At 54.7% G+C, this 20,472-nt stretch overlaps 6 protein-coding genes across 6 annotated transcripts; 3 read left to right on the top strand and 3 right to left on the bottom strand.

Moving 5' to 3' along the window:
* Positions 1-3,073: 3,073 nt before the first annotated feature.
* On the top strand, positions 3,074-5,372 carry BU26DRAFT_272767 (uncharacterized protein). Its single transcript, XM_033821396.1, has 4 exons — positions 3,074-3,515; positions 3,571-3,871; positions 3,922-4,921; positions 4,974-5,372. Exons 1-4 carry the CDS (start codon positions 3,384-3,386, stop codon positions 5,230-5,232), a joined length of 1,692 nt encoding a protein of 563 aa, XP_033685896.1. The 5' UTR covers positions 3,074-3,383; the 3' UTR covers positions 5,233-5,372.
* Positions 5,373-6,789: 1,417 nt separating this feature from the next.
* Positions 6,790-9,837, top strand: BU26DRAFT_272574 (uncharacterized protein). The gene is made up of 5 exons (XM_033821394.1): positions 6,790-7,941; positions 8,103-8,380; positions 8,428-8,493; positions 8,657-8,926; positions 9,143-9,837. Exons 1-5 carry the CDS (start codon positions 6,935-6,937, stop codon positions 9,754-9,756), a joined length of 2,235 nt encoding a protein of 744 aa, XP_033685895.1. The 5' UTR covers positions 6,790-6,934; the 3' UTR covers positions 9,757-9,837.
* A 917-nt stretch (positions 9,838-10,754) lies between these two features.
* BU26DRAFT_529979 (zf-DHHC-domain-containing protein) lies at positions 10,755-12,758 on the bottom strand (the record flags this gene model as incomplete). The annotated part of the gene is made up of 2 exons (XM_033830928.1): positions 10,755-12,394; positions 12,557-12,758. The coding sequence occupies 2 exons, from the start codon at positions 12,756-12,758 to the stop codon at positions 10,755-10,757; spliced, it is 1,842 nt and encodes a 613-aa protein (XP_033685894.1).
* Positions 12,759-13,436: 678 nt separating this feature from the next.
* On the top strand, positions 13,437-15,504 carry BU26DRAFT_517668 (glycosyltransferase family 25 protein). Its single transcript, XM_033828631.1, has 2 exons — positions 13,437-14,229; positions 14,303-15,504. Exons 1-2 carry the CDS (start codon positions 13,862-13,864, stop codon positions 15,213-15,215), a joined length of 1,281 nt encoding a protein of 426 aa, XP_033685893.1. The 5' UTR covers positions 13,437-13,861; the 3' UTR covers positions 15,216-15,504.
* An 843-nt stretch (positions 15,505-16,347) lies between these two features.
* BU26DRAFT_517667 (uncharacterized protein) lies at positions 16,348-17,367 on the bottom strand. Its single transcript, XM_033828630.1, has one exon. The coding sequence runs from the start codon at positions 17,326-17,328 to the stop codon at positions 16,486-16,488; it is 843 nt and encodes a 280-aa protein (XP_033685892.1). The 5' UTR covers positions 17,329-17,367; the 3' UTR covers positions 16,348-16,485.
* Positions 17,368-18,519: 1,152 nt separating this feature from the next.
* On the bottom strand, positions 18,520-20,460 carry BU26DRAFT_517666 (FAD/NAD(P)-binding domain-containing protein). The gene has a single exon (XM_033828629.1). The coding sequence runs from the start codon at positions 20,080-20,082 to the stop codon at positions 18,751-18,753; it is 1,332 nt and encodes a 443-aa protein (XP_033685891.1). The 5' UTR covers positions 20,083-20,460; the 3' UTR covers positions 18,520-18,750.
* Between the last annotated feature and the right edge of the window lie 12 nt (positions 20,461-20,472).

Below are 20,472 nucleotides of genomic sequence, written 5' to 3'. Positions count from 1 at the left end.
CCTTCAGTGCGTGTTCGAGTGCCTTTCCCCGCAGTATTAGCTCCCGTCTGAGCAATTACGTACCTGAAATCCGGGGCTTCCCACAAGGCACCATCGGTCTTCCCGCTATTACCCCACAGAAACCAAGCGGGTTCCGAGGTGCATACCAGCGACGACAGACCGCACTACTGCCGCTGCCCGAGTATTACTCCAGAGAAGACTGGGGCCATTAGCCTGTTGACGTTGTGTGACCATGACCACAGAGTCGTGCATCTCACGTCTGAGAAGCTCGTAAACTTCTGCCCCACAAAACCGAAGGGGCGCCGGGAAAGGGCCGAAACCTGCAGCTAGAAGGGACCTCGAAGCATGTTCGCCTGCTAGTCTGTACGATAGCGGGACTCGTGTCTATGATGACGAGTCCTCGCATCGCGTCTTTCGGATCGACCGGTTGCAACCGAGATCGTGAGACCAAGTTGCGTGAAAACTTTTCTCGACCTTCGAATAGTCTAATGCCCTCTTCAAACATCACAGATACGAAGAGATAACCTTAGTCCCATGGCAGTGTCATGGAAGTTTACAGAATTAGCGTCGCGTGGGTCGGATCGCCCTAGCGGAGATTTCGGTACGAGCAGGAGGGCTTGGAATGTCCGTAGACGCTTCCAAGAAGTCGGTGCCGGAGAATTGGGAGATATTTTGGGTGTCTTTGTGACACCGTAGCCCGAAAGCTTCGTATTTCGCACCCGGAGCTGCAAGCCCCCTTAACACGCTTCTATAGAATTCTTCCTGTACTGTGTAGACCTGCAGGATTGATTGGGCTGTGCTTAATATATCGTATGGGCAAGGCGTGGCTCTGTCTTGACGGAGGAAAAATGCGCCAGTTATCTTTGACGCCCCATGAAAAAAATTGAACGAGTAGCCTTAGAAATGATAGTGTTGAGAAGGAGATGGCCATTGAGCGTCGAGCCGCTAAGCCATATTCAGTACCGACTGTGAATGCTAAGCCGACGGGAGCCAAACGTGTAGCCGACCGCAACCATGGCTGGCCAAACCAATGCTCAAGTCGACAAAATATCCCTCGGGCGTCTATCGAAGGTGCTGTGCCATTTGAGAGGCATTCGTAGTTGACGGGTGACAGTTGCAGTCAGCAGTATCGCGCTCGGCGTGTGCCGTCTAATATCGCGCAACCCTTCCCTGGCCATTTGTGTATCGCACAATCCATCAACCCGAATTCCTGGAATTGTCGCAACACCACGACCCTGCGTCTGTGGCGAAACCCCATGCGCAAGTCATCTGAGTATGTCGCTACCCGATCCACTACAGCTATCCGCCGCCTGATAACATCACCACTTTCTATGTGTAAGTATACAGCAATAGTGACGGGGACTCGCATCCTAGTCGTTTGCGCCACTTGATCAGCCCTAAGTCACTGCGGCGTTTTGACCACTGCGAAGACCTTCCTGATAGAGAGCGACGATGTCACTCTCCACGAGGACGAAAGTTGCCAAGCCGCCAGAGGTGACCCAAGCTTCAAGCGAGGGGAAAGTGCCCGGCATGGCAACGCTGAATGGTGTCTGAAAAGCGAGAACCTGGAGCCCATGTCCCGGCGGCGATCGCTGAGCTTCTGGAATCGAAGGAATAAGCAATAAAGAGGTCAGTAAGACCTCAAAAGTTTCGAAGCGTCATGATTGGCAATATGTCTTTTTGTGTATCGGTAAGAACGCCTCTCAGGATCACGGCCTCGGGAGTTACCCAGAAGAGACTGACCGCTTGGTTCCGCTTCCGCCTGACGGTGTTAGACGTTTTAAAGCTCAGCTGCGTCTAGTAGCCTTGAAGCCTCGAAGCCTAGAAGCCTTATAACGTGCGCTCTGTCGCGTGAGGCTCTGTCCGTAAGCTTCGGGAGCCCTGCCGCATCGCATCGGGTAGTGCTTGCGCTATTTCACGCATGCCACAGCGCCATCCGGTGACCAAGGCTACCATCCGCCTCATGGTCTTGACCCCACGCGAGTGGAGACCTAACGTTCAAACAGCAGTCGGGTCTTAGAAGGATGATAGACAGCGTTCTGTAAGCTGCATCGCCCGTCAGAAATGGCGTGACGGAGAGAGTCGTGTAAGATGAGCATCTTTATTCTAGCATTTTATTGTGTGCGACCCAAGAAGGCAGGTGAAGCAGACACGAGGAGGACCGGTCAGCATGAGGCTAGCGCCGGGGACGCCTGGTCTAACCAACCCAAGTGGAGGAAGTGCCATCGCTCGCTGTGCCGTTTCCCACAGAGTACACGAACAGTTGCTGGCGTTCTTCGACATTCGCGCGATACGGATGCCGGTATTTGTAACTTGCGTCGTCTTAGCTCCTCGGAACGATGCAAAAAGTCCGTTTTGATCCCTCCAAATGTCCGGATCCGAGTGCGGTTGGGAACGCGGCCAAACCGTGAGTACGTTGCCGCGCATTTTAGAGCGCCGCTGGCGAGCGTTCCAGAAGGATTCCTCTTTAGAGAGGTTGACCGAGGACTCGACCAACGACGTTGTGCGCTTCCTGCCACCCAACTCAAGCTTCAGGGATCTTCCCGCCTAGGATCGCCGAGGTGTCTTGAATCGAGGCTTGACCATGATGCCAAATCGCACTCTTGTCGAACGTCGAACGACGAACGATACTCGCGCCGCATACACCGCTATCACTTGCATCGTGGTAACCAGCGAAAGGAGCCAGAGTCCGTTTGCAAAGCGAATATAAGAATGGACACCGAGCGTTGCCACTGTCCGGGTACAAGAGGCGTTTCAGGGTGAGCAAGCATTTGCGGAGTGCTCACGTACCCCACGCCAATGTGCGTTGCTTGTCTGTGAGATGCCTGTCATCTGTTCGGCGCGCCGATGGTTCACCAATCGCCTACTCCGCGCTCCCTGCAGTAGATTGGTCGCCCTTATCATCCCTACCAATGGCAGGCAATCGGGGGGTCGAGCTGAAGGGCAAGCCTGTCGCGTTCTGCTTGATTTGCCGCGAATGCAGATTCCGGCCGCCACCCAGACCGCAGAACGACAAGCCCGCGGTGCTCCCCGATTCCCAAGTCCGCCATCACCGCCGCTGATCCCAGGGGCGTTTTGCTGTTTTAGCTCCAGATGGGCCCAAGCTTCCTGCTGCGCTGCGGCACCCAGTCCAGGGTTGCAACGAGCCGTGATGCTGCTGGGCGTCCCGAGTTATAAAGACCTCCCTTGTGCTCCCATCCCAAGCCAGAGCTTGCAGAGGTATTGTCCTCATTAATTTAATTGCGGCGTCGCGCCCACCCCTGCCCTTTCGTGTCCTAGCTCGTGTCCTTGGTTACACGACTTCCCCTCCTCCATATATATCTTCCGCTTTCCTCGTGTCCGGAGTGAGACCGCTCATACCCTCAGTGGAAGAATAGGTCAAGATGGCGGAAACCGACTATGAGAAAGGGCAGTACACTGTCGGCAGTGACTCGCCGCCCAGCCAGGCCCATGATGTGAAAGATGTTGTCGCCCGAAGGGGTGGCAATATTGGTGAGGCCGCCGAAGTGTACGGGGTACGTAAATCCTCTCTCCCGATGACTGCTTAAGGCGCTGACTGACTGTCACCAGGACCTTCAAACGGCAGAAGAATATGGCTACGTCGAGCGTGGCCTGAAGTCTCGACACATCCAATTCATTGCCCTCGGAGGCACGATTGGTACCGGTCTCTTCCTTGGTATCGGCACTGCTTTCGCGAATGCTGGCCCTGTCTCCGTTCTCCTCGGTTACACATTCACAGGTGTCGCTGTCTATGGCATGATGCAATCTCTCGGGGAAATGTCCACTTGGCTCCCGTTGCCTGGTGCTATCCCTCAGTACTGCGCCCGTTATAGCGATCCCGCGCTTGGTTTTGCTGTCGGATGGAACAACTGTAAGCGAAACCCTCCAGGATCCGTGGAGAGCGTCCGCTAACGCACTCAGGGTATCAATGCGCTATCACTCTCTGTGCCGAGATCTCCGCCGCTGCCGTTCTCGTCGGTTTCTGGGACACAGAGCAGAAGATCAATCCCGCCGTCTGGATCTCGCTCATCATCGTTCTTATACTCGTGCTCAACATCTTCGCTGTTTCCATCTACGGAGAAGCCGAGTTCATCTTCGCTTCGATCAAGATTATCACCATCCTTGGCCTGCTCATTTGCTCTTGCGTCATCTGGCTCGGCGGTGCCCCGGACCATGATCGTCGTGGTTTCCGCTACTGGAAGGAGGGCGCTATGAAGGAATACGTCGGCAAAGGCGATTCCGGTCGCTTTGCGGGTCTCTGGTCTACGCTCGTCAACGCTGCTTTCTCGTACGGAGGTGTCGAGATGGTTGCTGTTGCTGCTGGTGAGGCCGCAAACCCCCGCAAGAACATTCCCAAGGCTGTCCGTCGCGTCTTCTGGCGTATCCTGTTCTTCTACATTTTCGGTTCCTTCTTCATCGGAGTGTGCATCAGCTCTAATGACGATGCCCTCACCAATGAGTCGGGCGCGCGAGCTTCTCCCTGGGTCATTGCCATGCAGAACGCTTCGATTCCGGTCCTCCCGCACATTATCAACGCCGTTATCTTGACCTCGGCCTCGTCGTCCGGAAACGCATTCCTGTACACGGGCTCGCGTTACCTCTTCGGTGTTGCTCAAAACGGTCAGGCTCCTAGGTTCCTCCTGAAATGCTCCAAGAACGGTGTTCCGTACTACTGCGTCGGAGTTACGGCTGCTGTCTCGCTGCTCACGTACATGAGCGTATCCACTGGCGCCAACAACGTCTTCCTGTGGTTCCAGAATCTCACCACCATTGCCCAGCTCTTTACCTGGTGCTGCATCTGCATCACCTACACACGCTTCAAGAAGGCTCTGGATGCTCAAGGCATTGATCGCAGCACCTTGGTGTTCAGGTCGCCATTCCAGCCATACACGGCGTGGGCAGCCTTCACATACTTCGTCCTGTAAGTTGTCTCCACTGAGACATGGTCGGAACACGGCTAACCAGCTTTGCAGTATCATCATCTTCAATGGCTTTGCGGTCTTCGCCGACACCCCGTGGGGGTCTGACCAGCTGACCAGCTTCTTCACAGCCTACATCGGCGTTCCCATCTTCTTCGGTCTTTTCGTCTTCTGGAAGATCTTGAAGCGCTCCAAAGTTGTAAACCCTGCCAATGCCGACATTTGGTCCGGCAAGGCGGCACTGGACGCTGAGCACTGGCCGGAGCAGATTCCAAGGAATGCTTGGGAGAAGTTCTGGTTCTGGCTGTGCTAGAGCGCTGGCATTTTGATTTCTTCTGAAATTTTGTCGTCGCTGGTTGACTACGCCAGGAATATGTATCCGCGGGTGCTATGATTCTCTGGTATTGTTAATTTCCATGATAAAAAAAAAATTTAGGTTCCGCTTCGTCGTTTGTTGTCTCGTGTGTGCCGTGCAGTCGCCGCCTTGCTGGAAGCCTTAGCATTGGATAGACTATTTCGGCCACTCATACTCACCAGCCATGTACCAGCCCATAGGGATCCGCCATGATCAAGATACCACCCAACCCAGCAGATGCGATTGTGTGCGACTTTTGTTTCTCTGGCTCGGGCCCGTCGGTTGAAGGAGCTGCTAGAACTGTTTGGCGCCACTCGGGCAGGGTGGATGGTGGATGCACTGGTTCGAAAGTTGACTCTTTGCGGAGCAGAGTGGGAGCCGGGGAGTCATAAAAGCTGGCTCAGAGCTCGGCATCGCGTGGCCGAACAAGCGTCTGATGCAAGATTAGTCGTAGCAACGGGTGGGCGCGCCCTATGAGGAACATGTCAACGCCGATTCGTTTTCGATGGAAGCAGTAGCTGGTAGACGGAGGCTGCTGATTCGCCAGTTTGAGAGGATAATGAAAGCCGCTCGCGGGCCCTTGGCACGTGCCTTCGCGTCAGCGCGTGTTCGCCGTCGGAAAACCGCGCGGGAACGGGGCGCAGACTGGTCGAGCTATCATGTGGGGAAAAGAAACGTAGTCACTTTGTGAAGCCCAAGGTTTGTGATGAGCGTGACTTGGATGGGATCAACTCGAGGGGCATGGGATGGAAATGTAGAAGGCGCAAGCCCGCACCTTCTCTTCTACTGCACAGTACACAGCAACCGCCATGTGCTCCAACAACGGCATGCGTGCAACGCTGGATGCCCAGCGCGTAATGCCCTACTTCCGACGGTGAATACTTAATTCGATTCGCGTCATGGAATGCCGTCCCTCTGCAGAGCAGCCATGCCCAACCAGGATTCTGTCCGCTCTGGGTGCGGACGAAAGTGCCTCCGTCGAGCCGTCGTCCGTCACCTTGAGCAGGAACACACATCGCCGGGACTCCTGAGGATAGGCGAGCGGCGTTTCGCTCGTTAAGCCAAATATTTCTTGTTCAAGCCAGTGCAGGGTCCGCTTACTTTATATTTATACAGTGTGCGAGCCGCGAGAGGCTGCAAGAAACTGGTGTGGCCATGTGAAGCCAAAGGAACAGCACTTGGCCGTGGCTGGCGTAGCGCCACCAATCCCTGTTTCGCCTTACAGAAGGACATGCATCCCGCTCCTCCAAGGCATCAACATTCTCGTCATCACACACGCCAGCCGCCGGAAATGCGCTTCGTATCACACCGCGCCCCAAGACTCAAACGCACTCCATCGGACGTATCGCCACGAGTTTCTGTTCGCTTAACTCAACCCGAGCGCCATATCGATTGCCCCTCATCGGCTTCCGCTGAGAAATCGCAAAAGCGACCTCCACGCCATTTTTGACCGCAGTTCGAACATCTGTATCACAATTGGGCGCCGTCCCCGTTGCGTGGGAAATCGGCTGTAAAGTCCTTCGTGATTGGACGGCCAAAGCCAATCGTTTTCGTTCGCCTATACCAGATCTCGGCTCCTGGGGCATCACCGTTGCGGTTTCTGGATTTCTGCCTACAAGTAGCATCTTAATCGAGTCTTCGTCCAAACTGCTGTCGAGCCATGTCGCATGGCGGCTCTGCCGGCAATCCTGAGCTCGTTCCCAGAAAGAACCCAGAGCAACAACTGAACAGAGCTTGTGAGGCATGCCGACTGTCGAAAGTTCGTTGCTTGGTGAATCCAGGCTCCTCAACATCCCAATGTCAAAGATGCGCCAAGGCAGGTAGAACCTGCGTTTTCGCGCCACCGGCGAAGAGACGGCAGCGGAAGCGGACAGATGTGCGAGTAGCAGAGCTCGAAAAGGAGGTCAAGCAGCTACACTCCTTGCTGAAACCTACTGCTAGGGTCTCTCCGCCTGAGGCCAGCGACGACGAGTCAATGGAGGAGCCAGATGAGCAAGAGAGTAATGTGGAGAAGGAGTCAACCACGTACGCACAGAGTCTTGAGAGTAATACTACGCCAGGCATCGCAAGCCTTCATGACCAGTGGCCGCCGCCGAGCGCGAGCGTCCAGGAAGATCGCCCACCGAGGGACCCTCTAGCAGATCCGGAAAGAGATATCGTCGACCGCGGCATCATCAGTAAAGAGATGGCTCAGGAGTTCCTGGACCTCTACCGAGATAAGCTTGTCACTGACTGCCCCGGAGTCGTGATTTCGAGAGACTGGACGGCTGAACAATTGCGATCGAAGAAGCCGGTGCTTTTCCACGCCGTTATGGCTGCAGCATCGCACTTGAAGGGTGCAGCGCTCTCCAACAAGTTACATGAAGAAATCACCTACCTTTATGCAAGATCGCTTTTCGTCAAGTGCGAGAAATCGTTACAACACATTCAAGCGCTGTTCGTAACCGTAGCCTGGTATACTCCTCCAAACACGCCCGCTCATCTGCAAATTTATCAATATGGCAATATGGCAGCCAGCATGGCACTCGAGCTGGGCCTGGCATCCAAGCCGAGGACCCACGAACAGTTGCCTAAAAGAGCGATCAGGTCCCTCCAACGGATATCCTCCGCTGAGGAACTACTAGAAAACTGCCGGACTGTCCTGGCGCTGTATTCGCTAACTGCTGGGTGAGTCCATTTTTTCCATTACTTTCTCTCCACAGCGAAGCATCCGGCGACTTCACACCTATGATAAGACGATCCGGGCTTAGTTGGTTCTCATATTTTCCTACACTATACATCGTCCAGGATATACAATTTGCGGTAGGAATGAAGTTGACTTTGCCTAGTTTTGCTATGAGGCTCCGCAGGCCTTCGATCTTGACGTTCAACGCATGGATGGAAGAATGCGTGGCTTTACTAGAAAAGTCTCCCATACTCGAGGACCGAAGAATCATCGCATGGCTTAAGCTCCAACGCATTTCCGACGAGGCCAACACGGCCTTCGGCTTCGACGACGCGAGCACTAGCTTCAGTCTATCAGAGCTTCGACTGCAAGCGATTCTGAAAATCTTCGACAGAAAGATGCAGGACTGGAAGAAGTCCATCCCTACCGAAGTCTTGACTGGTAGGTGCTGCTGCAATTTCATGCGAGGGATCTAACGAGGCTTACAGTTCCACTTATGATGGATTATCGCGTAAACATGATCTTTATGTGGGAGTTCGCCATGGACGGAGGCCGTAAGTACAGTTTTCATAGATTCGCTCAATATAGCATTAGCCATCATGGCAGCGGCAACAGGCGGAGCGAAAGCCGGCCAACCTTATTATAAGTAGTCGGCTTCTGGCTTGGAGCAGCAGCAACACCCACGTCGGCGCTTGAAATGTCGCTAAGGCATGCTAGGATATGATGCTCCCGACTACAGGAATCGATATCTTACTCTTCCTGCCTTGGACGACGATTGCGTACAGCCCGAAACCCTGCTATCGCGCTCTGCGCTTCAAATCAACGCCACCGTCATGTGCATTAGCGAAGCACACTCGCTGCTGGACCTGTTCTTGCAGGTGCCAATCGAGCGACTCCAGATGGCCAATAACACATACTACGTCCGTGCAATATACGCGCTTGTTGCACTTCTAAGAGCGGATTACGCCGTTGGAACGGACGCTGAAGGTACGTCATGTGAGAGTCTCACTGCATCGGCCCTGCACCCTTCCCCTTGGAGTCATTTAGGGTGGCTCGTTTGACGACGTTAAGAGGGAGCAGAGGATTCACGTCAATGCATGCTAGGCACGTCCTAGAACTAGCTGGGCCTCTTTCGTCGATTTCTCCTCTTTCGCTCTTGTATTTCACCCCGCCCTTGCGAACATTTGCTAAGTATATTCCTAGGTATTGGTGAAGTCCTCGACTCCAAAAGCCTAAAAGTCGACTACTACCTCGACAGCATTATCCGCATGAGTGGCGAAGCCATCGGCCCCCAAAAATGCCGCGTTCCTTCACACTGGCTATGGGTCCTGAAAAACAAGCTCAAAGCCTGGCACGACGAGCACCAGCAATGGCGCAAATCAGGAGGCCCTATCAAGCGCAAAAAAACTCAGGCTCAGAGAGAACAACAAGCAACTGCGAAGCCCGATCCTGCAGAGGGCGATCAACCCGGACATCTGTATCCCCCAGAGGGAACGGCACCACCTACACAACAACTAGCGCCACCGGCGTCTTCAACGGAGCAGCCCACAGCATCGTTTATTCCACCGACTTTCAATTTACATAGTCCGTATCCACCTTGGGCTGGGGGTGCAGGACCGTTCCCGGCGCCCCCTGATGCGAGTCAGAGTATGCCTACTCAAACCCCATTTGCGATGGGAGATTTCTCGGCGGCGTTCCAGAACGGCGATTTGTACCTTTGGAACGATATCAACGACAACTTCGGCGGATGGATACCCCAAGATGGCAGCTTGTACAGCGATCTGCAGTTTAGTGCGCTGGGCAATTCGGGGATGTAAGATACATACGGTACGACGAGGCGAGTTCACCGATCAAGTGCGTACACATCATGTAGGTCGATTGTATGGTTCTGAAATCGCATGTGCTTTGATTATCGGTCTATTATCGCTTATGCAAACCATGAGCCGCACACAGAAATGGTCTTCGTACTCGGCTGAACTTCATCTTTTCCCACTTCTCCCTTCAGCTTCCAGTACTCCCACGCCCATGTATACCCAGAACATGAGCGCCGTTCCGGGCGCGTTCACGAAGTCAGCCGGGAGGAAAGCGGCGCGAGCTCCTTGTGCGCGTTTCGACAGTGCCAGTACAGGATCATTGTTCCGTGCGGCCAGAGCTCGGCAAGAAGATCGAAGATACCTGAAGCACCCCAGGATGGGTCCTGAATAGGGGAGAAAAAGAAAAGGGGTCGGGGGGTTTACTACGTCCGAACTGTCTTCCGAACTGTGAAGGAAAAAAGGCAAGGAAAACCGCACTACTGCAGCCATTTATAGCTCTCATGCTCCGACTGTCTGTTGGGGCAGAACCCAGGCAGACAATCGTCACCTCTCGCCATCACGCTACCCGCCGCGCTCAGTCTTGGGTAGCTAGACAAACCTTCCTCCAGGAGCACTAGCCTAGAAGTCCTTCAGGGCACGTCAACGCGCTTCAGCCTTCCCCGATGCAACGAAGACAGCTTGAGTAGGAGGGAGGAAGGAACTCGTCAAAATTCAAAATTATCCATTTGATAATCGAGAACTGGTTAGCTCACCAGAGCACTTGCAGAAGGATAAGGATAGATTTGCATCGAAATGGTGTCTCTTTACAAAAAATTATGGTGTAGACCGTGTAGACGTAATCTTGATGCACATAAGAGATCATGAAAGTATTTCCCACTGAAGAAAAGAAGAAAAACGCCACTAGATGCCCAAGATGTCCCTTTTTCTATGCAGATAATACATTCACACATGCCATCAATCGTGCACATTACGTCACACGCCGACTACATTATACCACGCGCCTAGCTATCCTGCCCCCAATCATCCCACTCCTGCGCCTTCTGTTGTTTCCTCTCTCTGCTGGTCTCGGGGCTTCTTCTCGGCTTTCCCCTCGGCGCCGCGTTCAAGAAGTCATCAGGCACATCATTCCAATTCTTCGTCATTTTTAGCGGGGGTGGGGTATTTTTCTTTCGTTGAGTCCTCCTCTGCTCGGCTGCTGCTTCATCGCTGGAGACTTCGTACTCATCCGCCTCATCATCGTCCGAGATGTAATTATACTGGTCAAATTTCCGGCGGTCAATCGGCTGCATTTGCATATCGCCGTCTGCATACATGCCAATTTCCCTTCCAAGAATTTGGTCGGCTTTGCTGGGACTGCGACGGCCTTCCAGTGGCGTTGATAGTATACCGTTGGTTGTGGTTAGGTAACGCGCTTCTTCGCCGTGACGACGTGGCGACTGCCATTCGGGTCTTCGTGGTAAGCGAGGTGTTGGGGGAGAGTGCTGGTTCATCTGCCAGCCCTCTGGGACTCGGCCGGTGCGCCTAAACTCTGCTTCAGTAGGTGAATCAACGCCCCAACCAGCGGCGCGCTCACGCTGCTTTTGCAGTTGATCCTCCGCCTCCCTGTCCTGTCGGATCCGCTCGTGTGCTGCAACCCATTTCGGACTTGCTTCCCAGGACCACCCATCGCCGGTTGTATTGCATATCGGAACAAACCACAGCAGGGGGGATGGTCCGAATACATGGCCAAGATTACGCTTCCAGCCCAGATCGAACGCGTTCGGTAGCTGCTCATTATCTCTCTCCTCAAGATATGATTCGTAGCGGTCGTAATTTTGCTGGCGCTCACGTTGCTCGTACGAACCATAGGCGGGATGGGAAAAACCATTGCTCATGGGCGCACCATTAGCTGCCGGGGAGCGGGACACCGAACGCGAGGGTGTGGACTCCCCTTCCTCTGGTCTGGTAATACTGGGAAGAGCATTGGCGTGGATCTCGCGCAGCTGGTCGCCGATGCTTAACCGGCCATTTGCTTGAGCCTCAAGGTAATTACGGTCATTAAGGTGGGCCTTCATCGAGTTCCTTAGCGGCGACAGGTACCGCGTCTTTTCTAGACTTTCAATAGTCGTTTGGCCTCGTATGGTCAGCCACAGGTGCCATCCGGTAAATCCGGTCATGACAAGCCCAATGATGCCAGAGAGCACGGCAAGTAAGACAAAGTTTACCGGCATGAACGACTCGGAGAACTGCCCATCGCTAAGTATTTCGCTCCACACCCAGCTCGCAGATGTCGCAAAGCAAACCCAGCAGAAGAGCACCAGGTAGACGAGGAACAGGACGAAGGCTTTGTAGTTCCGGAGGCCAACGCAGGTCGCCAGCCACGGGCAGTGGTGGTCCATCTTCAGGACGCAGCGTTTGCAGGTCGAGCAATGGTGCGCGCGATCGGGCTTCTTCGTCTGGCACTTCTTGCAGAATCTGATGTCGCCCGTCGAGGCCTTTACCGTGAACGACGTGTAGTGCATTTCCCCTCCTTCCTGCGTCGGCAGATGACTGTAGCCATTGTTGAGGTTCAGCGGCGAGCCGGGGTCAGTGAAGACGGCGGTCGTATAGCTCCAGTTGAGCATGAGATAGAAGAAGATGCCGAGCGCGGACGAGAATTTCCCTGGTCACCTCGAGTCAGCATCGTTCTCTGAAGCGTCTGAGCCTACGCCGCATCCTTGATAATCTTGCTTTGATAAGCCTGATACCTCTTCCGCTTGAGGCGCTCTTATCTTCCTCTTCGCGCGCGTGGCTGCGCGTTGACAACCAGAGACATGTGTCCTACCTGTCCAAGCATTTTTGGCGGGCATGAAGCCAATGCCCGCTTCCACCCAAACGGACCATGATGTCAAGCCGTACACGAACAGCAGTGGGAAGTATGTGATCATGTTGCAGCAGTATCGTTCGACCTTGCGGGCCCAGCTGCGGCGGCGGCGCATCGTTCGCGAGGGCGAGGACGGGGGGGACGGCGACCCTAACGTGGCCATGGTTGGCAGGGCGCGGGGAGACAGGGCATGTGGTGAAGCAAAGGGGCGTTATCTACGATTCCAAGGCAGCGTGACGCCGATCCATGGGAGCAGGTCGCGTGGAGGCAGCGCAGGGTCGGTGGAGGCAATCGGGGGATGTTGCAGGAACGGTTTCAGGGAGCGCCGCACAGGATTGGCACAAGGGTGCAGCTGTCCGCAAGGAAGCTGGCACAGTCAGGAAGGATGAGGAAAACGAAGAGAGAGAGAGAGAGAGAGCGCGCGTCGTACTGCTGCGCGGTCGATCCGCGAAGTTGCGGAGTTCCTGGCGTTGCCGTCGTCGATTTGAGGCGCATGCTCCCTAGCTCAGCCCTGCGGCTCGGCGAACTTGCATGGAGTAGGGAAGGCACGTGACTGTCGCAGAGCCCTGGAGGGTTCGCCGTCTCCACCACGGACTGCTAAATATACATTCGTCGAGGGTGTCAGAGATGTCCCACAGCGGAAGACAGACAGAATGCTTGGGATCTTGGGAGCACCTAAGCATTCGGGTGACACCCAGGGCAATCGATGAGATCAGGTTGCGTGGACAGTTTATCCAGTTGGCCCTAGAGTGCTCCACTACCCATATTAACTTGCGCAGCACCATGCCGCTGCTACGCCCCAGCAACTCTGACAGTTGACACCTGGAGCTCGCACGAAAACGGGTCTGCCTCAGGAAGAGGGATAAAGCAAGGCTGGAGCTTCCTTCTGGCGATCCCATGGTTTGACGCTGCGGCAGGAGCTCCAAACGTCCCCATCGTATTGGCGGTCATTTACAGCGGGCGATCTGCGTGCAGCACGCACGGATGGGACCCCTGCCTACGCCTGTAACCGCCACTATTGCTGCTCTGTGAGCCTGCGACCCGAAAGTGACCCCATAAAGCGCACTCGCGCGGGATCGATAAATGCGACAGGGCCCAGGAACCTGCTGCTCCACCTTCCCGGGGCGCAAACAACCCATCCTCGACAGCTGTTTCCTGACCCTTATTCATTATTGTGGTTCTCCTCTCCACGTCACCCTCCCCATGGCCATGTCCTGAGTCCTCTGCCCTCGCTCTGTTTTCCCCACGTCTTCCGCAACCTCCGCCATGCTTGCTCCCAGCAGGAAACGCCCGCTGCCGCTGCTGGTCGCCCTCACCTTCGTGGTCCTGGTCTTCTTCTACCATCGAGACGCCGACCGCATATACCAGCAATGGGCGACGTCGCTCGAAGCGCAGCACGTAAAGCTGCCCGCCAACCGGACGCTGGGCTTCGGTGCCGTGGTCGTCGTATCCAAGGATGGCTCTGAGCGGCGCCACTCGCTTGTGCAGGCCGCCAATGTCACCGACATCGACCTCACGATCCCTAAGCAGCCCGTGTGGACAGAGGGCGACGTGCAAAGGTTTGCAAATGGTCAAGAGAAGTTCCAGAGAGGCTCGCTTCTGGCCTGGCTGGGACACCTGAATGCGCTGCAATGGTAAGGCGTCGCCTTGGCTTCCCCGATACGGGTGCGCTTCTCGTATTGCTTATCGCTGATTCGCCGTGTGTAGGTTCCTAGATTCCGGCCTCGAGACTGCACTTATCCTCGAAGACGACGTAGACTGGGACGTTCGCCTGCGCAGCGTACAGGTCCCACTCGCCGCGAGCGCTGCGCGCACCGTTGTGCCGCCCAAGCGATCATACAACCCATTCACGAAATTGGATGGAAACCACATGCAATATTGGGGCAACCATGAACAATGGGACCTCCTGTATCTCGGGCATTGCGGAGACTACTTCAACGAGGTCACATACGATGGGCTGGTGCCTACGGATAAGCCGTTCAACCTGAGCGACCTCGCACACGTAGTGTACAAGGACCCTACTCTGCCGGTTCGAGCAGACCTGCACCCTTTTACACAGGCCCTCTTCGGCGCGCTTCAGATGCCGGCGCATTCACGAGCTTTGCACCGCTCCAAGTTCCCACTATGCTCATTCGGATATGCCGTTTCACGCACAGCAGCAGAACGTCTCCTAACCGATCTTGCACCGCCGAAGCTGAAAGCAAAAGGGCCCCGAGCATTTGATGTCGCTCTCCTTCACGCCTGCGGCGCGGGCTCAAAGACTCCATCACCCACCCCCTGGAGGAATCCAAACCCACATCCAGATCCAAATCTCAGGCACAAGTACGCAAGTCGCGGACTGCGGTGCTGGACTCTAAACTCAGAGCTTTTCCACCACATGCCCGGCGACAGCCAGATTGCCCAAATAGGACAAGCCATGGGCGAAAACCACGGTATTCCGCCAGTCGACCTGGCTGGCCAAACGCAAGTCGTCTACCGCAACGAGACAACCAACATCGGCTGCGGCTTCTGGAGCGGCGCGTTCGCGTTTGAAGACGGCGACACAAAGCGATTGAAGTTCCTGCAGGAAGAGGTGGGACGAAAGGGGAGATGCCTTAAAGACGGCAGAGATACTCTTTGACGCTCCGTACACAGATCCACGCGAGCAAGAGCGTGGAGTTGGGGTCCTTTCTGTTGTATATTTTCCTCCCTGATCCGGTATATATAAACCTCCTATTCTAGCATATCTACGGCGTCTATACAGTTGTTTCGAGGGTTAAGGGCTTGGATTCTCATTGGGTTATGGGGTTTTGTTTGATACCAAGGCAGGATGCAGCGAGTCTGCAGGGAAGGAGCAATCGCGGAGTTTTATTGTTGGATTCATATATAGCAACGATACCTACGGCAGGATCAGAATTCACGATATTTCTACTTGCTTGGCGCTCTACGGTCTGCTGCACTCTCTATTCCGCTTGGTATGTACCCTGAAAACCAACAAGAGAGCTTCGCACTTGTTTGGTTTACCAGCTGACCTATACCTCGGAGGTAGAACCAACAAAACATCGACTCTCCTCTGCCCTTCCGACCTCTCCTTCGGAAGCCGCACCCATTTCGGAACGGAGAAGAGGCTGGGCTGACGTACAGTACGCACGCGCTTTCCACGCGATCCACGCCGCGCCCCTTCCACGCTTGCGAAATCTGAAACGTAAGCTCGCCAAAGCCACTTGGGGCAGGGCAGCGCTGTCTGCGATCTTCCAGAAACCATCCGTTCATTTCGCCATTTTTTGCGGCGATCCTTCTTCGTGCTGTGTTTCGCCGGAGATGAGAGGCCGCGGGTTTGATGCGTGGGATTGGGATGCGCGGACGGGATTCAGGAAACGGTGGAGCCAGTTGTTAATTTTCGCGGACTGCGCAGCTCGACTACTGGAGGTGGAGCTGGTGGTGCTGCGTAATGCACCGCGCCTCATCTCTCTAAGCCCTTCTTGCTCCGACCACGGGTCATTGGACTGCCTGTGACCTGGTCTTGAAGGTCAAGCTTTTCGGCGACGTCCGGCTGTCGAAACAAAACACGACTCCCGGCGCACATTTTCTGTGGAGAAAGAGCTGGAGAACAGATGCAGGGACGTCGAATGGAGTCGGCTTGTTTGTGCTATCGATATGCGTAGCGCGGCGCTATGTGGGGAAGGCGATGACGAGGCCGACAGCTGGCAGACCGAAAGGGGCAGCAGATGGCGAAGCCACCAAAGGGAGTGCGTGGATAGAGGGCGGTGGTGAGAGGCTGGTGGAGTTATGGAAGAGATGTAAGAGCGCAGGTAAACGTAAGGGCAGACCATAGGTTGCCGGCAAGGCTACTCGGTGACCATACGGAAGAGTGCCGGGCCTCACGGGTTTGGAGAACCGCGTCTCGGGATTCAATATATGATGAATGTCTCTTTTGGTGAACTCATCAGTTGATCCAGCTCCTGTTTCCGCATATAGCTTAGGATAGCCTCGCCCGCCAACGCGGTCAAGGACCCCACAAGGACAAAGCCATCGTCGAGCTGTCTTAGAAGGACGATTCGCTGACACCCAGGAATTAGGACAATTCGATCGCTTGGTCTCCGATCTTCCCAATCTTGGATTCCCGGAAGGTACGGGTGGAAATGGCCCTCCATCAAGCTAGAGTTATCCCACACATCTGGTAGCCACAGAAACCCGTTGAGCGTGAGTCCCAGAACCTTCAGCACGTAGCCCGAGGATTGTCTGGTGCCGAAAACGTCCTCCTTGCTCGGGCGCAGAATCTGGGCTTTCATTACTTTGGATCTAAGGAGGGGGTAGAATGTCGACTCAAGGTCTGGCGGAATGCTTCCGCCCCAAGGATCTTCAAGTAACCCAACTTCCTTCTCGAGAGGCACGATCCATGTGGGTAGTCCAGGAATGCTCGGTGCCCAGGGCACAGCGACTAAGGCCAGGCTCTCCTCGACCTCGATCGCATACTCGACGGCGTCGACCAAAACGTCAAGCACTGGTCTTGTATAATCAGGCTTAATTTCGAACTGACCCTTCTTAATCCCGGTAAGCGCGAGTAGTCCATAAACGGTATCCCTGGGGTCGCCATTCTGCCAGTGTCGAAATCGGATGAGGCTGTCTGACAGTGTGCTCTTGCCTAACTGGTCGTCATGGACAAGCGGAGCTACTCTACTCAGTTGTACCGACCATCGCTCTATGGCTCTTTTGAACCCTGTCTCACGGAGAGAATGACAGAAAGTTTGCATGTCCGCAAGGCAACTGGTTAGCTGCTCCCAAGTGATCTCCGCGCTCCCACACTGCACTACCACTATGCGGCCCACCGCAACCTCTTGGATGCACCAGCGTCTGAAGAACATCAGCTAAGAAAAAGGCTCATCGGTGTTCGAGCGTTCGGCTTACCTTGTGAACCAGGTCTTTTGAGCTAGCAATAACCCACCGAATATGACTAATAAGAGGTTCGCAGCTTTCCCCAGCTGTTTCCGTTCCCACCTTTCGAGGAACGGGGTCCGTTGTTCTAAGAATGACAGCGAACGGCCTTGGCTCTCCCAGCACTTGCATGCTCTTTGAATCCGGCGGGTCGTGGCTTTAAGGCTCCGGACGTAGAGTCGCCGGTTTTTATAATACTGCATCACAAAGTTGCTGTACATATCTGTGGGTCCCAGCCATACTCGGACCGAGGCAGCTTTGCTGTAAATATGGGCCATGAGGGAGACCTGGTGTGCCCGTTCCTTGAGATCTTCCTGGTTGATCACGATGGCATCTATCCAGAGAATACGGGGCTGGCGAGGCCACCGCAGATGCCTGAGCGCAATGTCGAGATTGGTTGTCACATGGAGTGTCCGGCCATCGACTGTTATCGGCAGGGTTACGTTGGGGTCGCCCCATGCATAGGAAAGAGCCTCATATGGCGGTGGACTCAGGACGTTGAAATGGTGGAGTGAACACGGGATGGGGTCATTGTGGCCTCCTGGGTATAGATGGACGAGGCGGCTCTCGTTTTGGTGTCCGAGAGGCGTGTAGATCTGAGCATTCTCTGACTTCGCTGATGGGATACCGTGAGAGATAGACGATGCGCCGTCAACAGAAGAGATTTCTGCGCGTGAGACATATGTCATCCTCGGAGGCTCATGAATTGTCGCCTATTCGATTCTTGAATCGTGACGTATGCGGGTAACGAGATAGGATGGCACGACCTCGAGAGCCACTTGAGTTGTGTACAGTATAGATAGGAATCTCGAGAGCACCAGAGAGGTACTCCTGAAGATATAGGTAGGATCTAGGCAGATAAAGCCAGGCTAAGATTGAGGCTGAGGTGAATGAGAGCTGACTAAGCGAAATGTCGTTCGCGGCTTCCTCTTAGACCACCTCACCCGCTACACCTTCAGGCTCACCTTAAGATACGAATAACAACATGAGAGGTATTAAACGGAAGCACTCTCGCTTTAGGATTTAGCCTTCGCAGAATTGGAAACCAGTGCAGCTTAGTGACGAACTGCGTTCTCAATAACGAAGAACTCAGCCAACACTACACAATCCGCGGCATTACGCGCTCAGCGTCAGACCCAAAGGCTCAAGTGCTGAAGTGCGAAAGTACGAGACAATCGAAGCAAACCTAGGCGACGCACGCTCACTCAACGCCGCTCTCAACGGCGCCCACACCGTCTTCTTCAATCTCCCTTTTTGAAAAACAAGAACCGAATAACTCGCAACACCCCCATCCAAAACCACAGCCACCACCCCGTAGCATGCATCACCCGGATCGAGAAATGGCTCATAGCGATGACCCGTTTCGCCCTTCCAACCGTCAACTTATCATACCTCCCCACCGCCTCCTCCAAGCTCTCACTCTGCACCAGCGACTCCGCGAAATCCCATCCATCCATCAGCGCAAGATTTGCTCCGTTACCCGCAAAGGGCGACACAGCATGATTCGCGTCGCCGAGGAAGATTACTTTGCCTTGAAGAGACGAGAGGTTCGGAGCGGTGATGTAAGCGCCTGAGTGGGTGAAGGGCTGCTTATCCATGGCGTTGAAGCGCGTGAGGGTCTTTGGATCTGTATCATCGATCATCTTAAGGAGTTGCTCTCCGTACGCAGGTCCACCTATTTTCCTCGCCTCGTCGAGAAGCGCCTGGCTGTCTTCCGGCGACATGGGCGGCTTCTTCGGCACGAGCGGCTCGTCGACCTGCCAGGAAAGACACCATATCATCGACTCATGATCAACTGGTGCAATGAACAGCGCGGGTCCGGCGCCAGAGATCGCGCTGCCGAATTCGTCGTCTCGTCCTGAGGGATGGTGACCTGCGATTGAGGTAGTCCCGAATACGCATGTCGGACCAGCGAACTTGAGTGTATCGTTCGGGCGGAGAATACCGCGGAGTTTGGACGACGAGCCATCACACGCGAGGAGTATATCGCATGTCTCGACCCTGCCCTTCGAAGTCTCGATCTCTACTCCACCGTCCGGTGCAGAAGACACACCAGTAACAGCCTCACCCCACCTGATCTCCACGTCCGGCAACCCCTCTACACTCTCCACCAACGTCCTCCTCAAATCCTTCCTCGCAATCCTCATCCCAGCTACCGGACACCCTTTCGGCGTCTTACTCTGCACCTTCATTATCTTCCTGAACTCCTTGTCCCAGACCACAAAGCCGCCTTCCCCCTTCCTCTCTTGCGTATCATTTTCTCCAAGTGTGGCATCCCCTTCCAACCCCGTAATGCTAACCTCCAGCATCCTATCCAACAGCCCCATTTTCTGCAGCGTCTGGATACCCGCCGACGGCCGGTCTGAGCGCAGGGAGAGCGAGTAGCCCTCGCGATTCTTGGGCACGGCGCTGTGATCGCGTTCGTAGAGCGTGATGGGCGGCGGTGGTGAGGTCGAGATGGAAGACCACAGTTTGTGCAGCGAAATGGCGAAGGCAAGGCCTGAGATTCCCGCTCCCGATACTGTGATCGTTTTATTTGCGAGGAAGTGCTGCTCCTGTTCCCGTGAGGCCATAGTTGGTGGACGAAGTCGCAAAAGGCGTTAAGAAGCTCTCCTGCAAGTCCTGCAATCGTTATAATGAACCGAAAGGGTATGCGTGAGCTCCTTGGGCATAGACGCAGATTCGTGGTGTCTGCGCTCGAGATGTATTTGTCTCTTACATCTTGGATGCTTTTCTTTCAAGCCTGCGCGCTACGCAAACCTGTGCCCCTCATATACGCGTATCGTCTTCGTATTCCTCGCGATTGACGCAACATCTAGAACGCCACAATTACTTGATGCAATATTGCTGCCTACTCTCCACATGCAGCCATCGGAGGTCGGAAGTGGTCGGCAGTTTTGGGTTTGCGATCACCGGTTGAAGCTCATTTGGTCATCGATACGAAGGCGTGCCACCCGGGCTTA

Source organism: Trematosphaeria pertusa (genome assembly GCF_010094035.1).
Source record: "Trematosphaeria pertusa strain CBS 122368 unplaced genomic scaffold BU26scaffold_5, whole genome shotgun sequence".
Taxonomy (NCBI): domain Eukaryota; kingdom Fungi; phylum Ascomycota; class Dothideomycetes; order Pleosporales; family Trematosphaeriaceae; genus Trematosphaeria; species Trematosphaeria pertusa.
The sequence above is the reverse complement of the archived record's forward strand: the minus strand, read 5'-3'. Positions and strand labels throughout refer to the sequence as shown.